We start from the raw sequence: 18,558 nt of genomic DNA, 5'->3' as shown, positions 1-18,558 counted from the left end.
CCATCTTGCTGGTTCGCCACTTTTACTTTTTTTATTACAGCCGTATCCTGTTTTGCATGGTATGTATTTATCATAATCTTTCTACTAGGTTCATAGCTGCTGCTTCTTTTTTTTAAAGATTTAGTTATTTATTAATTTCTCTCCCCTTTCCCCCCACACCCCGGTTGTCTGTTCTCTGTGTCTGTTTGCTGCATCTTCTTTGTCTGCTTCTGTTGTTGTCAGCAGCACGGGAATCTGTGTTTTCTTCTTGTTGCATCATCTTGTTGTGTCAGCTCTCTGTGTGTGTGGCACCACGCCTGGGCAGGCTGCACTTTCTTTCACGCTGGGCGGCTCTCCTTATGGGAGGCACTCCTTGCGCGTGGGGCTCCCCCAGGCTGGGGACACCCCTGCGTGGCAGGGCACTCCTTGCGCGCATCAGCACTGTGTATGGGTCAGCTGCACACGGGTCAAGGAGGCCCGGGGTTTGAACCGCGGACCTCCGGACGCCCTAACGACTGGGCCAAGTCCTCTGCCCGTAGGTTCATAGCTTCTTGAGAGACTTTTTGCATATAGTATTGAGGATTGTGCTTTGCGGATGTTAGCTGAATTAGGTATACAATGATTACCCTTATTTTGTCTTAATTGTTTATATTGTAAAGTACTTTATTGTCCTCAATCCTGACTGAGCTCACCAATTTGGATAATTATTTTAGCTTTAAGAAATCCATTTGAAGGTATGTAGAAATCCAGGTTTGAAAATACTAGATTGTTAATCATAGCTAAGAACGCACTTTGAATCCTTCAAGCTCTATTCATTTGGGATTAGAATTCTAAAATTATAGGCCTGTATTTTATGCCATTTAGTGACAAAGACTAAAGGATTGTTTATAAAATAAAGTAGGACAAAAACTAAAACTTTAAAGTCATTGGAATAATTCGAGTGTTCTAATTCTTGCTTTAAGGAAATTTGTGAGTAGAAAAATGTGACAGATGAAATTTTACTGAGCATTGTGCCAGTGACCCTGTGTCATCCAAATCATTCAACTGAAATGTTCTTTTAAGTTCTAAGTATATAAGCAAAATTGTTAAGTGCTTATTGCTTCTTATAAATAGTATATTAATCGTAGACTTTTTGAAAAAAAACAACAGGAATTTATTTTCTCACAGTTTAAAGGCTGACAGTCTGAAATCAAGGTTGCAGGAAGGCTATTCTCCATCTGAAAACTGTAGGAAAGAATCCTTCCTTGCCCCTTATGTGATGTTTCTCCCTCTATGTGTATCCAATTCTTCCCTGATTATAAGGATATGCAGTCATTTTGGATTAGGGTCCATCCTAATCCAATTTGGCTTTTCTTTTCATTTCTTTCCTTTCCTTTTCCTTTCTTTTTTTCTCTTTTTTCTTGGAAATAATTTCAAACTTAACAGGACAGTTACGCATATAATAGAAACCCCACAGAAAGACCTTCAACATAACCCTATATCCTTAAATACTGAGATAGTAACATTTTGCCTTATTTGCCAAATAATTCTCTCTCTTCATCTCTCTATCAAACCATGTATTTGTCCATCTGTCTTTCTGGTCCATCAGTATTGACATTTTGCCTGATTTGCTTATTGTCCTTTCATCCGTCAACCCATCTATCAACCCATCTACCTATCCAACTATCAGTCCATTTTCAGGACACTTGAGATCATGTTGTATACATTATGCTGCCTGAACACATACTATCATGTACATTTCCTAAGAACAAAGATATTCACTTATGTAACCACCTTAAGAGCAGTTACCAAGTTTAAGTTCAAGAAATTTAACAATGATATAAAGCTTATAATCTATATTCCAATTTTTAATATATCCCAATAATGTCCTTTTGAGCTTTTTCTCTTACTAGAACCTGTCCAGGATCACATTGTATTTAATTGTCATTATCTTTTTAGTTGCTTTTCTTCCTTTTTTAAATTGTGGGATCATATATTTAACAAATTTTCCCATCTCAATCAGTCAAGTGTACCATTCAGTGGGGTTAATCACATTCACAATATTGTGTTACCCTCACCACCTTCTATTACTAAAACTTTCCCATGGTCCCATACAGAAATCCTTCATCCATTTGACATTAATTCTTCATTCCACCTGCCTCCCTCCCCTGGCAACCTGTACACTAATTTCTAACTCAGTGAGCTTGCATATTCTCTGATATTTTCTTTGTAGTTAAGGGTCTTAAATATAATATCCTAAATCTATAACAGTCTTATTTGCTTTGATAGGAATTTAACTTCAGTCTGTGTTCCTATATCCGCTGTCCCCTCATCTTTTTGTAGTTCTTGTCATAAATGACATGTTTATACAATTACTAGTCCAAGACCACTGATTTATCATTATGCTTTATGCATTTTGCCTTTTTTAGGTCCTGTAGGAAGTAAAAAGTGGAGTTACAAACCAAAGATACAATAACACTGGCATTTATTTTTACCATTTGTTGCTCTCCCTGGAGCTCTTTTATCTCTTTATGCAGCTTTGAACTATTGACTCATGTCCTTTCCTTTCAAACTGCAGAACTTGGCTGTAGCATTTCTTGTAGGGCCAGTCTAATGGTGATGAACTATATCAGCGTTTGTTTATCTGAGGATGTCTTAATCTTTCCCTCATTTTGAAAGGCAGTTAATTGGATGAAGAATTCTTGGTTTGGAATTTTTTGTTTTCAGCACTTTAAATATGTCATCCACTGCCTTCTTGCCTCTGTGGTTTCCAAAGAGAAATTGGCATAATAATCTTATTGAGGCTCTCTTGTACATGACATATTGATTCTTCCTTGCAGCTTTCAGAAATCTCTTTATCTTTGGCATTTAACAATTTGGTTATAATATGCCATGGCATGTGTCTGTTTATTTGGATTTATACTATTTGGAGTTCATTGAACATCTTGGATGTGTATATTCATGGGAAGTTTTCAGCCATTATTTCTTTGAATGTTCTCTCTGCCCTTTATTTCTTTCTTCTCCTTTTGGGACTTCCATAATGTGTATATTGATATACTTGATTGTGTCCCACTGGTTCCTAAGGTTCTTTTTCACTGGCATTATGAAAGAGTTATCAAAAAAAAAAAGGAAATAAAATATCTCTCTCCCTTTTGCAGGTTTACCTGTATAAATGCTCTCCATCAGGGTTTATCCATACAATGAGTTTAGAGACTAGCTTGGAACCAAAGTGTAGGGGCCTCCCTGATCCTTTCTGTGCATGTGTCTGTCTGGGACATGTGTGTGTGGCTCAAGGGATTCGCCCCGTTTCACAGTTATAACTCTCCTTTCTTCCCTTAGAAATAATTACCTCAGTGTCCCAGGCACTAAGCTATATGCTCTACAGTCATCAATCCCTTTCCCCAGGCAGAACTGCTGTCCCACAGTGTTCTGTAGGGAAGCTCTGTGAACTGCTTTCTACACTTAAGGCAAGTTGTAGGACACGTCCCTTAGGTGACCACAGGAGCACAGTGCCTGGCATACATTCTCCCAGTATGTGTGCAAGGGTTACTCTGCTCTCTCCAGAACTGAGGTCAGGTGTCTGCCCTGGGTGTGTGGGTCATTTCTTTGCTAAACCTGTAAGGGGTGGGGGAAAGGCTAAGCAGCACCAGGAGATTCTACTTTTAAGTAGCCTTTTTCTTGATTTGGTGCTCCATCTATTACTGCATACCTTAAACTGTTTTCTATAGTCTTAGGAAAGATGTTTCTGCCAATTCTTGCTCGATGTTCAACGCTTTTGTGAGAGGACAGAACTCTAATGAGTCTTACTCCACCATGTTTGGGGTGGTCACTCTACCATTTTTAAGATGCATTTTTCTTGATTTGGTACTTCCCCTGTTACTGCAATCCTTTAACTCAGGGATTCTTAGCTTTTTTTGTTCCACGGACCCCTTTGCCAGTCAGGTGAAAACCATGGACCCCTTACTAAATCCACACTTACTGTGTATTATTTAATAAATATACCACACCTGCACCAACACATCCCCACAGAATAATGTTTTTTTTAATTTCAACTCAAGCTCACGGACCCCTTGTTAAGAACCCCTGCTTAACTGTTTTCTGGAACTTTGATAAAAGATGTTTTCTGTCTGTTCTTGCTGGTTGTTAAAAGCTTCTGTAGGGGACAGAGCCCTGGAGTGTTTCAGGCTAAATTTATGAGCTAGTTGAGCTTTATTTTTAAATAAATTTGTATTTGTATGTAGTTTTCCAGTATTCAAAATGATTATGTTAACTTACTATTTTGTGTTTACCCTTTTATGTTAAATTTTGTTATATATGGCTTTGGTGTTGCCAATTTCTTGGTTAGGAATGCAATTCCCAACTATAGCATCATTTTTATTTGAGAAAAAGAAAACGAAGATTAACTTTATATTATGGTTTTCTGGATTGTTTCATTGAATACTTCAAATTTATGGATCTGGGAAGATGAAGAATATAATCATTTTCCTTACATTTACATTTGTATTCTATATAGCAGGTATTCATTAAAAAAAGGTTTTATAGAAATTGAAAATAATGGAATTTATGCAAAATGAAATGTTTTTTCTTAATGGAAGTGGCATAAGACATTTTATTTAAATTTTTATACTTTGGTACTTTTGAAGTGGATTATAACCCTATGAGATAGGTATTTTTCTTTTTATATGTCTATCTATGTATTAGACATTATCAGTATTGTATAGTAGGGCACAGATGTTAATTTCCTCGCCCAAGGTCTACAGCTAATAAGTGGTTGAACCTGCATTTCAACTCTACATTCATTCTTCATCAGGTTTTACTAGTTATGGTTTAAAAATGTTTAAAATATACAACCATTGATTTTTAGAGCTGAATTAAACCTTAGAGATCATTCAGTTGAACCAAGAGCCAGAGACCCAGAATTTTAAGTTAACGTGACTGAAAGTTGTCGCAGTACTGAAACTATGACTTGGTTCTCCTAGCTTTTACCCTAGTACTATTTCTTATGTGCAGACTCTGCCTTTGTGGTTTGTAGAGCTACTCCGTCTTTTCTCTTATTAGAGAGTAAAGAGGCGTATATTTAAATGCCTATGTTGCTTTTGAGCTCTTGAAATGTGAGTAGTGTAAGTGAGGTACTGAGTGTTCAATTTTATCTAATTTTAAGTAATTTAAATAGTCACATGTGGCTAATGGTTATGATATTGGATAGTATAAGCTGTAGTTATGGTTCTAATTGCCTTCCAGGATTTTCGACTTTTTGATGTGTTTGTAAATGTACCAATTGAGGCTTCTTGGTGATTGCTATGAGCTTTAGGCTTTTGAAATAGGCTATCTTAAAGTCATTTCTGGGGCATAGTGGAGAAGACTTGTTCACATTGACAGGTCATTAATTGGTTGGATATTTGTAAATTGAGTACTAATTTTAAGGTATGTTGCCAATAGATATTTATGTGATTGCTCAGTAAAAGTACTGTGTATGAATCTCATAAGCTGTGTAATTGTGGCTCTTCAAAAATATTCTGTATTCTTGGTACCTGTATGTCCTTAATGCAGAGCTAGAATTGTTATGTATTTATGTACTTGGTATATGCATAAAACTAATTCTAGTTTAGGGACAAGCTACAACTATTCACATAATTGCCTTAGAGATTTATATAGTCAGACCTCAGAACCTGGGAAATTTACTTATACAAGATTCACTAGAGACTCTTGTGATAATAATTCAAACATTTATAGCGGTAACTTCTAGAGTTAAAGTCATTTTTTTTCCCTTTGGACATCGAAAAAAGCAGGAAAGCTTGCTTTTGACAGTCTGAGTATAAAGAGGAATGTGAAGATTGAATTAGCTGTATATCCCAATATTTTAGGTTTCTGATGTCTAATTTTTTTTTACCCATCTTGCTTTATAAATACAAGGTTTTTAAAATAAAGCTTATTTATTTTGCAAAATATATGGTTTTATGTGTATGGGAATCCAGAAGACCCATTTTTGTCTTACCTAAAGCAATTCCAGTGTTTTTTGATAATGTTTAACTCAGCAGTTTTTTTTTTTAAAGCCCAAAGAATAGTCTTCCTGGATTATGTACATTGATAACAACACTGTGACTTCCTCATCTTTATTATTCCTCTGGAAATTTGTTCATTACCTTCTATACAGAAGGTAATAGTAATTATTTTTTGAATGAATTACTCTATGAAGGTATATATCCAACTAATTTTCTGTTACTTTTGAGTTGATAAGAAACCAGAAAAATATAAACTAAAATTGATTTAAAATTGTGTGGTTTCTTACTGAAGTAAGAAATAATTATATTTATTTCTGAAATGTGAATAGATAAGTTAAAAGTTAATGTCAGATTATTATACAATAGTTACATTATGAGGTGATTACTCATTTTTACAAAGGATGCTTTTAAGAAATTATTTGTAACTTAATAGTTGATCAGATTTCTTCAAGAAATAAGTACTTACAGCATTCAACCTTTTATTTACTAAATTTGGGTTCATTTGGGAGTAAGCCAATTATGAAAAATGAGTTATATGTGATATCAAACTTAAAAATTGAGCTATTTATAGGGAAAAAAATCATCCTAATATCTTTATTTCATAGGAAAGAAAACTGAGACACAACTAGTTGCCTTGTCTGGAGTCACATGGTGAGTTTGATGAAGATCAAAATTAAAGTATTTCTGAATCTCACGTTTCATGTTTCAGTATTTGGTGTTACTTAAAATTGATTGATGTCATGTGTCAGTACTTAGGTGACAGTTAACAAAGTCAACTCTGCAACTTGATGGGCGACAACCCCTTTCAACCAAAAAGTAAGTGTTATTGCCACAACTGATTGATATGTGTGGCTTTCCTACTGATAACTTTGCTTCAGGAGAAAAGGAGAGTGGTGGGCCCTTTTTTTTAAAAAAAAAAAAAACAAAACACCTAAAATTATTATTATTATTTTTTTAAAGATTTATTTATTTATTTCTCTCCCCTTCCCCCCCACCCCGGTTGTCTGTTCTCTGTGTCTGTTTGCTGTGTCTTCTTTGTCCGCTTCTGTTGTCATCAGCGGCACGGGAATCTGTGTTTCTTTTTGTTGCATCATCTTGTGTGTCAGCTCTCCGTGTGTGCGGCACCATTCCTGGGCAGGCTGCACTTTCTTTCGTGCTGGGCGGCTCTTCTTATGGGGCGCGCTCCTTGCATGTGGGGCTCCCCTGCATGGCATGGCACTCCTTGCGTGCATCAGCACTGCGCATGGGCCAGCTCCACATGGGTCATGGAGGCCTGGGGTTTGAACCGCGGACTTCCCATGTGGTAGACGGATGCCCTAGCCACTGGGCCAAGTCCACCATCCCCTAAAATTATTAAAGTAACAAATGCTCATAATAAAAAATAAATAATATAAAATAAAAAATGAGCGAAGTAGAAATGAAGTGTTTCCTTCATATTGCCAGAGATAGCCGCCACTATTATCAGTTTTGTATACCTAACCACAAATGTTTTTTTCTGTACACAGTATAAATTATTTGTAAATCAAATCCTATTATATATACTATTATGTGCCTTTAAATTTTTTTTCTCAAAAATATATCCTGGATAAATTGACATGACAGTGCACTGTTAAAAAGAAGAATACCTTTTTCTACCAACTGTATATAAATTATACCTTTATTATCAATATACATGGGTGTCCCTATTTTTTAAAAATTAGGCTTTGCCTAGCCTTACCTAGTTTCCTAGCCTGCAGACTATTATATGCTATTTGCCTACTGTATATCCAGTTGACTACATACATATGGGGAAATATACTCTCAATGAGCTTAACTTGTTCTTTACTTTTAAGGACCTTAATTTGTTCTTCACTCTCAAGGAGCTTAATTTAAAATTGGACATATAAAATTAAGACACCTGAAATGGTGAGCAATTTGAGATCATACATATGTTAAATCTTGAATTGCGTGATGTAGATAAAGCATTTCAGACTTCAAAGAAAAGTAAAGGCTAATGATTTATTGAGGCCACTGTAATTGAACCAAGAGTTGGGAAGGGGCAGGAAACTAATATTTTGTGGGTATCTGCTTTGAAGTTAGTTACTTCAGTTGGCATTTTCTTGAATCTGAGTAACACTTTCAGTAGGCAGATATTGTGCCTATATTATAGATAAGAAAAATATTCTCTGGAGAATGAGTAATTTCTCCAGCATCACATGATTAGAAACAGTACAATAAAAATTTGAACTATTCAATTTGGGTCAAATCCATGCTATCTTTCCTATATATATGGGAATGATAGAGGTAGGATAAAGTTAGAGGGAAGGATATTCCCGGTGGAAGAGGCAGTATAGATAGATTCTCATGGATGCAGTGAGGATGGTGTTTTCAAGTATTTAAAATATACAGATGCTAAACTATGTGAAAAATTCGTATTTTAAATGATTTGACTTGAAGAATTCTACACAAGTGATAAAAAAGTGTAGTTAGAAAGAAGTCAGTCCATGATATTGATGACATTTGAGAAAATGGGGAGGCCTTTTTTTTCGGGGATTGGGGGAGGGAGGTGGACCACTAACATTTAAACATTAGACCAGAAAGGATCTGTGACATACCTTTATAGAAGGGGAAATTAAAATTTTAAAAATTTATAAAAGAAGGACAATTAAATTGTTAAGGTGCCATCTCCTTTGTGTACCATCTCTAAAGTATGGTTTCATTTAGTATGTTTTAAGATCAATAAGAATGTTCCCTTCATTTTGTGTCAAGTAAACATGACATTACTCTTTAGTATAATTTTAAAAAATTACCATTAGAAATTGCTTCATTTAAAAGATAAATTAAGGATATTGTTGTCTAAGCCTGTTTTTTTTGTTTGTTCATCTTCTGTCCCATGTCTTATTCCCTATATCTAGTAAATCACCACTTGTATCCCTCTCCATTGCTATTACTTTACTTTATAAATGAAACAATGCATGCACATAGTTTAAAGAGTCAGACAATCTGAAACGGCTTCAAAGTGCTTAACTGTAGTTTCTTGCATATGTATGTTTTGAGGGCACTTTTATAGCTCTTATTTTTTCAAGACACCTGTATTTCCATATTTCTAAAATATATATATGTGTGTTTATATATTGCTCTCTTGAATCAATTTTAGCAATTTAATAATATATTAATAATATTATATCATATTTCATCACCATCTTCATCATCAATGTTCTATCAGAGAAATAAGGATTTTAGTTCTCTTACACCTACCCCTTCCCTACAAATATCTATCTCCCAGTATAACTATTATTTCAATTTTTGGTTAAACTCATATTTGATGTTTTCATTATGATGTTCTTAAATATTTTCACTGATGAGTATAATAGTATGTTATTAAAATCCTATGGATACATTTCCTTTTTTCTCTTTCTCTTTTTTCCGTTCTTTCTTTCCTTCCTTCCTTTTCTAGGAAGTATATCCTGTAATAATGATTTTCTTTTTTATTTTCCCATTTACTAAGTTTAATAAAGTCTTTAGCCAAGTTGTCTTGCACTCTTCAGTAGCCTCTCATTCTCTCAATTCAATTATTTCAACAGTAAAACTTATTAGGGGGAAGCCAACTTGGCCCAATGGATAGGGCGTCTACCTACCACATGGGAGGTTGGCGGTTCAAACCCCAGGCCTCCTTGACCGATGTGGAGCTGGCCCATGCCCACTGCTGATGCTCAAGGAGTGCCGTGCCACACAGGGGTGTCCCCCGCATAGGGGAGCCCCACGCGCAAGGAGTGTGCCTCGTAAGGAGAGCCACCCAGTGTGAAAGAAAGTGCAGCCTGCCCAAGAATGGTGCTGCATACAGGGAGAGCTGACACAGCAAGATGACGCAACAAAAAGAAGCACAGATTCCTGGTGCCGCTGATAAAGGATAGAAGCGGGCACAGAAGAACACACAGCGAATGGACACAGAGAGCAGACAACTGGGGGGTGAGGAAGGGGAGAGAAATAAATAAAAAATAAATCTTAAAAAAAAAACAAAACCCAAAAACTTATTAGGAAATCTAAGAGTTTAATTGTTAATTTTCTTTTTTTTTTCTTACTGGTGATATTTTTCCAGAAAGTATTGTTTTCCTGATCCATTCTGGCTTGGTAGTTCTCTAGGCTTACTGAACATCTGTAAGCAAGCTTTGGAGCTTTGTATTGTATTCAATGCCATTTTTCTGCATCCTGGGTCTTTTTTTTAATTAAGTCTCATGTTTTGGGGGATTTTGCAGCTTTTTGAGAAGGTATACACATAGAAAGTGAATTTTGTGTGATGTGGCTGTTCTTTATTCTACCTTTACCTTTACTCTTCATGAAAAGTTTCTGTATAGAACTCTAGGTTGAAAACACTTTCGCTAGTAAATTTGAATGCATTATGTATTGTCTTTTAACTTCTCTTTTTTCTCTTTTGTGTGTGACCTGTTCCTATCCCTAACTCCTTACCTGTGTGGTAGGTATTAGGATATTCTATTTATGTCCATTATTCTGAAGTTTCATAGGGTTTCAATGATATGTCTTGGTATAGGTTTTTTTGTGATCATTGTGCTGGGTGCTGGTAGGCATCTTCTCTTTTCAATTTAGTGTGTGTATATATTTTTTAGTTCCACTTTGAGGATATATTTACTCAACTTTAGCTTTTGAGTTTTTTCTTTTACTACATTTTAGACTTTCAGCTATTGAATTTTTTTTTTAAAGATTTGTTTTTTATTTATTTCTCTCCCCTTCCTCCTCCCCCCCCAGTTGTCTGCTCTCTGTGTCCATTCGCTGTGTGTTTTTCTGTGACCACTTCTATCCTTATCAGCGGCACCAGGAATCTGTGTTTCTTTTTGTTGCATCATCTTGCTGTGTCAGCTCTCCCTGTGTGCAGCGCCATTCTTGGGAAGGCTGCACTTTCTTTCACGCTGGGCAGCTCTCCTTACGGGGCGCACTCCTTGCGTGTGGGGCTCCCCTATGCAGGGGGCACCCCTGCGTGGCATGGCACTCCTTGCGCGCATCAGCACTGCACATGGGCCAGCTCATCACACGGGTCAGGTTTGAACTTCGAACCTCCCATGTGGTAGGTGGATGCTCTATCTGTTGAGCCAAATCTGCTTCCCTGACTATTGAATTTTTAGTCCAGCAACTCTTTTGTTTTCTAATGTTGCTTTTTATAACATTCTTTCTTGTCTTATATCTCTAAAAATACTAATTATATTTTCTCTAATATTTTTCCTGCCCTCTGTATTATCTCTTTTCTTTAAGATCTTTTTATTTGATTTATTTCACATTGGAGGTTAACCTAAAATTTTTGGTGCTTATTTTTTGTCCACCCATCTTTAAGAGAAAGGCACTAAATTCTTCCTAGGAGCTTTGTGTGCTTGCTCAGAACTTATAGGATAGTGAACACTCATTGTGTGGTCTTTGGTCAGTTTATTCAGGTGATAAACATCTGATTTATCTTGAATGGAATAAGCCTCATTAAATTCTCCTTTCAGTCTGGTTTCTTCATCCCTGCTTTGTTCTGTGCCTACCTTTCTTAAATCTGGTTCAGTTTTTCTAGTATACCTCCCACCTATTGCTTCTTCTTAATCTACCTTTCGCTAATTTTTTTCTTCAGATAATGATTAGGTATAATCCTTTGTGTAAATATAATCATTTTCCAGTCATATGACAAAAACTCACTTTGATTGGATTTGATCCCAGATTTTGTGTCCTCGGTGGAAAAACAAACCTATCATCCAATATCTTTCTAATTTGTCTAATCTATTTTAATTTTACTAATTCAGATTTTAAAGCGTGAACTCTGAGTTTCTTACTATTGCTATCATGTACTAACTACAAATACCAAGTCAGAAATTTTTATTAGTATTATTAAAGTATATCATAAATATACTATGTATTACAAAATGTATATGTTTTTCTTTCTGAAAAATAACATTAGCTTTTCTCCTTTTGAAAATTAGATAATTCAAAAATGGCAGAACTATTTATGGAATGTGAAGAAGAAGAGCTGGAACCATGGCAGAAGAAAGTAAAAGAAGTTGAGGATGATGATGATGATGAACCAATCTTTGTGGGAGAGATAACAAGCTCAAAACCAGCAATTTCAAGTAAGTATTTACTTTCAGTGGAACCAGGTTTTATAAGATATTGTTTCTGAAGACAAAACTCGTGGACTCTTTTATATGTCTTTGGTGTTCTTGTGCCTTTGTAAGGAGTTGGCGATGGGGGGTGGGGGAGGTGAGTAACAACTTGAGAATCAGGGTGATGTGTTTGGTGACTTGTGTAAGGAAATTAGAGGTAAAATATCACATATATGAAAGGGAAATGGGTTAAGATTACCTGGTGATGTTGGAGAGCTTCTGAGGTTAGAAATCATAACATTATGTGGAGCCGAGTAGCCTATTTATGGTTAGTTTGCTTATTTTTTCTTTTTTTTTCCCTTGGGCCTTTAAGTAGAGAAAAGGAAGAGTTTGGAGTGCTTTGCTTAAAATGTCAGAATATACTAAATAAATTTGTGTTAGTCTCTGATGGGGTTTCTCACATTAAGGCAACTGCTTCATGGCAATGTCATCCTGATCATGGCTGCAAAAATGCATAGACAATGAATGATTGCCGAGACTTGGCTGGCATATCATCAGGGACTGAAGCTTCTGGCTACATCCATCTTCCAACTTCCTGTTTATAGTCATTCGAAGAATGGGCCTGGTTTTCAGCCACTGTACTTGGACGATGGATGTAGTAGTCAGTACACTTTAATTTCTTCTAGCTTTTTAGTAGAAAATACTGGGCACCTTTGTGGCTTATTAGATTTCAGTTAGAGTAATTGGAATTGATAATATTATGTTAAAGCAAAGATCATAATAACCTTGTTAAAATTTTCCTCAAAAATATGTAAACATGCAGAAAAATTAGGTACAGAGTTATAGGGGAGGAGAAAACGGGACTCTTTCCCATTTCATTTAAGTTTCTGTTTTGCTTTTTTTTTTTTCTTTCTTAAAGATAGGCGAATTTACCAAAGAATGTAACCAGCATTGTAGTTAGTGTTTTCTTACCAGGGCTGTAACTAAAAGTGTAATTACGAGATGCTTTTGATTTTATGAAGCCTGGTTCTTGCTTCTTTTGTCTCTAAACTTGCAATGGCACTTCATTCAGTTTAATCAGAAGGAGACTATAACTTAACCAATTGAATTCTTAATATCTTTTCCAGTGGCAGATTGTTAATCTCTCATGGAGGTGCTACATTGATTATTAAATGAACTAGCCATATTGGCATGCTTATTGATGATATTGGAACAGAATACTATATTCTCTTAATTATTGTTTCCATGGTGATTATTTTATACTGGAATAATACCATATTACAAAATTGTTATCCAAAATCTCTTAATTAAAATATAGCAGTTAAAGTTCAAGTTGAATTTATGCTGATTATAGATAACTATTAACAGTATTTACCTAGAACCATGTATTTTAGTTTTAAAATGACTTTTTCAAAAAGGGGATTGACCCCAGTTTAATTTATTTTCTAAACTGTTAAAATGCAGAATTTAAATGGTTTTATTTCTGTTTTGTGTGTAAGCCATACATTAATTTAGCACAAAGAGTATGAGTTAAATGTTTATTATAGAACTGCCAAAAGAGGGGATAAAAATTTGTGTTTAGTAGATTACAGCCACCAAAAAGTACTGCCAAAAGAGCTTTTTGATGGTTTGAGTAAATACTTAATCTTGAAGTTCTGGCGTAAAATAGTTAAGTTGTTGGAGGAGATTTTTCTCCTAGAAGACTTGTGTACTGCTCACTTGTTGAGCACAGTATTTTCATCATCAGAAAACAACCCTACTTTTGTGTGACCTTTTATAGAATTTTTAAATGGAATTTGGTTCTTTTCTACCAAAAGAGGAGGGAAAAATTTCTTATGAGGTTTGGATTATTTTGTGCCCTGTACATTTTCTCTTTCAGAAATTTTGGGCAAATCACCACTATTCTAAGTTTTAGTTCGATTCCTCAGTAACAAAAGTAATAACAGAAGTGCACACAAGAGTAAACTGATCTAGAAAATAATGTCAGGCTCAGATTGATTTCCGGTTTAGTGGTAGATTTGAAGCTTCTTAAGTTATAAATTACCCTGGTAAATTCTAGGTTCAATTTAGTTTGCAATTTCTGATTATTTCCTTTTCAGAGCTCAAGAGTAATGGTGTAGATAATCAAGTTAGATCCCCCTGTTGAAAATTCCAGATTTTTAGTGCTGTGGGTAGGATATGGAAGTTGGGAATGGTTTGATTTTGAGTCATTAAACTTGAGTATGTGTACAACTCTGTCATTCAAGAGAAGAAATATACTTCAATTATAGGTAGTATATGAATATGTTTTTGGATAATTTTTATTCATTATGTGGAGTATTTTTTGCCATGCAGAGGTTTTGATTTTTGTAGTCAACTTTATAAATCTTTTATTTCTTGCTTTTGGATTTTGAGTTACAGTCAGAAAGGTTGTTCTTATTTTATAAAACAATTAAGACTAGTAATGTTTCTTTTGTATATAAAGCTGGTTCATGTTTAGGATCTTAATAATATATATACTCTTTCTAGGAATCTGTTTAATCGTTTTTAATTTTTATGTCTATTATCTTAATAGATACTTGATTCAAACAATGAATTTTAAAATAATAATTTTTTATAGATATTTTGAACAGAGTTAACCCAAGCTCATATTCACGGGGAATAAAGAATGGCGCACTCACTCGAGGTACGGTATTGTACTATTTTAATTTTAAAGTGAAGTATTTTGACACAATTGACTATGTAGAAATATATTCAATATATTGTGTAATTTTAAAATACAGGTGTTACTGCTGCATTCAAGCCTACAAGTCAATACTACACGAACCCAACATCAAATCCGGTGGCTGCCTCGCCAGTAAATTTTCATCCTGAATCTAGATCTTCAGATAGTTCTGTTATTGTTCAGCCTTTGTCTAAACCTGTAAGTGTTTCTGAAACTACATAGTTCAGGGATACATTGGATATTATTTAGCAATATCAGCAATACTCATTTAAAATTCTGGGCTGTCATAGGTAGTCACTATTTCAGTACAAGCATAATCAGCATCAGAAGGATTACTGTATTTATGATAATAACTCAACCCATACCCAAAGTAATAACTGCAGGAACTAATTACCCAACTTATTAATAAATCAGGTAATTTGCTTAGATTAAATAGGTGTAGTATGCAAAATAATGTGATCAAAACATGAATAAAAGTACAAACAGTAATGAATATTTCATTAAAATCTTAAATTGAGCTAGATGTTCTTAATTTGGAAGTTGTTCAGAGGTTATTGTAGCTCTTTTTTCAGAAAATTTAGTATTATTCAAGAATTTCCTTGATGAAGTTATTTAGTTATTTTGTTAGCTCTCTACTTTTGAATACATCTCTTATTTTTAATATTCCTTGTGATGAAATGGGTAGTGCACATGAATGGTGTGTATCCATAGTATGATGGATGGATGTCTTAAAGAAAAGCAGTGGTGGACTTGCCTGGGTTATGAGCTGAACTACCTGCTCTTTACAATTAGAAGACCATTTTTACTTAAAAGAATGATGAAAAGATAAGCCTTAGTGTATTAGTTACTTATTTCTATGTGTCAGTATTACCACAAGCTTAGGCTTAAAACAATACACATTTATTATCTCATAGTTTCTTTGAGTCAGGAGTCAGGTCTTTGGCTTAGTTGGGTCCTCTGCTTTAGTGTTTTGTAAGTTTGCATTCAAGTGGATCTTCACAATGCTGTCTCATCTGAGGTTTAACTGGGGAAATATTTACTTCTTCCAAGTTCATGTGGTTGTGGGCAGCATTTAGTTCCTTATTGGTTGTCAGATTGAGACCCTCAGTATCTTGCTGGCTCTTGCTTTGGTGCCTTGCACGGGTCTTCCCAACATAGCTGTTTGCTTTCTCAAAGCCAGCAAAGGAGAGAGTCTTCAGCAATTGGGTATCACAGCCCTATGCAGTGTAATCGTGTACACTTGATCATGTGTATCTTGTCACCTTTGCTGTATTCTGTTCATTAGAAGCAAGTCACAGGTTCCATCCATACAGAGGAAAGGGATCAAATAAAGGCATGAATATTAGAAGATGGGGATCATGGAGGCTACTTGAGAGTCTGTCCACATCACAGTCATTCTGTCTTGAGTATTTGGCAGACATGGCCTCAAAATTAAAGTGTGATTATCACTACAAAGAAAATGACTGATAGTATTTCTTGCCAATAATAAAACTTGCATTTTCAAGCAAAAATTAGAATTTGGAAAGCTTATACCTGCCACCATGATATTGATAGCTTCCCAGTACTTAAAGACTTTTCAATGAGGTTGGTTGTGATACTATTGATTGATTTTTTGACAGTGTATAATGAATTCTGCCAACAATTTAAATGATCTGTGTAATTCAGTGAGACCAGTATTTTTTGGAAAACCAAAGTAAGTTGTTTCAAAGTCGTGCATGGGTGAAAGGTCCATTTAAAGTATATGAAAAACCTATGATTTTAATGGAATAGAGTACAGAAAGTTCAGTTTCAGATTCCACATTGTAACAAACCTTTAAGAAACTATCAACTCTTGAGGTTTGATTTACTATCAAAGAAGAATTTCCAGAGTTATCCTAAAAAGCTATTAAAATACTCCCTTTTCAACTACATATCCTTGTGAAGCCATATTTTCTTTATATACTCAACCAAAACAACATAGCCCAGCAGATTGAAAGCAGAAGCAGATGTGAGACTACAGCTGTTTTTGATTAAGCTGGATATTAAAGAGATTTGCAAAAATATAAAACAATGCCATTCCTTCCACTAACTTTTTTGTATTTGGAAAAATAATTATTTTTCATAAAATTTTTTTTATGTTCATCTGTAGTGGGTTAGTTATTATTTTAAAATTAATAAATATTTAAAAATTTCTCTTAATTTCTAATATGAAAAATATTGATAGGTATGATCCACATAAAACTCTTTTGGGTCCTCAGTAACCTTTAAATATGGAAAGGGGTCTTGAAATCAAAGAGTAAGAGATCCACTGTCTTAGAGAAATAGTAGTAAATTTTGCTTCAATTATTTGTTTTTTAGACAAGAAAGAAAACACCCAAAGTACCTGTGTTAGTCTGCCAAAGGGGTGTTGATGCAAGGTTCCAGAAATCTGTTGGCTTTTATAAAGGTTATTTAGTTGGAGTAGAAGCTTAGAGTCACAAGGCCCTAATGAGTCCAACTCAGGGTTACTTCCTTATCAAACTCTGTTGCCATGTGTTGAACCAAGATGGTGGGCAATGTCTGTGAGGGTTCAGCCTTCCTCTTTTTTTTTTTTTTTCTTTCAAGATTCATTTTATTTATTTTTCTCCCCTTCCACCCCATTGTCTGCTCTCTGTGTCCATTTGCTGTGTGTTCTGCATCTGCTTGCATTATCAGGTGGCACTGGGAAACTGTGTCTCTTTTTTTGTTGTTGCATCATCTTGCTGTGTCAGCTCTCCATGTGCACGGCGCCACTCCTGGGCAGGCTATGCTTTTTTCAGGCAGGGCGACTCTACTTGGGGATCACACTCCTTGCGTGTGGGGCACCCCTACACGGGGGCACCCCTGCATGGCATGGTACTCCTTATGCACTGCAGCACTGCGTGTGGGCTAGTTCACCACACGGGTCAGGAGGCCCTAGGAATCGAACCCTGGACCCTCCATATGGTAGGCATATGCTCTATCAGTTGAGCCACGTCTGCTTTGCCAGCCTTCCTCTTAAAGCTCTGTGGGTCCTATATCTTCCGATCTCAGCTGTAGGTTGTCATAAGGCTTGTATCTCTCTCTGGGGCTTATTTCTTTCAGGCTCAGCTGCTCTGGTCTTTTCCCAAGGTCAGCTGTAAACTGTCAGGCGCATCTCTCTTCCTAGGGCTATAGGAGCCTCTGTTTATCTTCTTTATATGTCTACTTCTGTGTGAGAGTCTGTTTTATCAGCCCACCATGGGGGTGGGAATTTGACCCTGCATGCTGTAATGGTGTGGTCAAATCAAAGCCCTAATCTTAACATAATTTAATCAAAGTCATCTCAGCTGAATCCAATACAATCAAAGGGTATCACCCCCAGACGGACAGACCAGTTCACAAACATAATCTCTCTCCTTTTGGAATTCATAATCTCGAACTGCCACACTCCACCCTCTGAATTCCAAAATGGTATTACAATATTTAAAAACAACAACTTCAAATCAGTAACAATGCTAAGTACAAAATCATATCACAATCAGTTTAAAGAAGTACAGTTAGCCTTGGGGCAAAGTCTTTTCTGGCTGTAGATCTCTGAAACTAACAAAATAATTTATCTGCTTCTAACATACAGAGGTACAGACAAAGGATAAACATTTGCATTACCATAAGGAGAAATTGGGAAGGAAATGAGTTGCGGGTCCCCTACAGTTCTAACTGCAAGGCATACTTCATTAAATTTCAAAGTTTGAGAGTCATTCTTAAGAAGATGGATTCTTTTCCCTGGGGCCTCTTGGGGACCCAACAGTCATTTTCTCGGTTCCATCCTCATCAAGTATCTGGGTGATGACTGACCTCCAGACCTCACCCT

At 35.7% G+C, this 18,558-nt stretch overlaps 1 protein-coding gene across 4 annotated transcripts in view; it reads left to right on the top strand.

Annotated features, from left to right (window-relative positions):
- Positions 1-18,558, top strand: part of ZNF280D (zinc finger protein 280D) — a 123,919-nt gene that overhangs the window by 16,149 nt on the left and 89,212 nt on the right. For 2 of the 4 annotated variants that reach the window (XM_058294247.2, XM_012528962.4), the window contains exons 2-6: positions 6,566-6,611; positions 6,717-6,776; positions 11,906-12,052; positions 14,625-14,690; positions 14,788-14,927. In XM_058294247.2, coding sequence (XP_058150230.1) covers positions 6,749-6,776; positions 11,906-12,052; positions 14,625-14,690; positions 14,788-14,927 — 381 coding nt within the window. In that variant the 5' untranslated portion in view covers positions 6,566-6,611; positions 6,717-6,748. Of the gene's footprint in view, positions 1-6,565; positions 6,612-6,709; positions 6,777-11,905; positions 12,053-14,624; positions 14,691-14,787; positions 14,928-18,558 lie in introns of all 4 variants that reach the window. The other 2 variants (XM_058294250.2, XM_012528958.4) reach the window with 1 other exon arrangement.

The sequence above is a fragment of the Dasypus novemcinctus genome, chromosome 3 (assembly GCF_030445035.2).
Source record: "Dasypus novemcinctus isolate mDasNov1 chromosome 3, mDasNov1.1.hap2, whole genome shotgun sequence".
Taxonomy (NCBI): Eukaryota; Metazoa; Chordata; class Mammalia; order Cingulata; family Dasypodidae; genus Dasypus; species Dasypus novemcinctus.
This window is presented reverse-complemented; position numbering and strand designations above follow the sequence as displayed.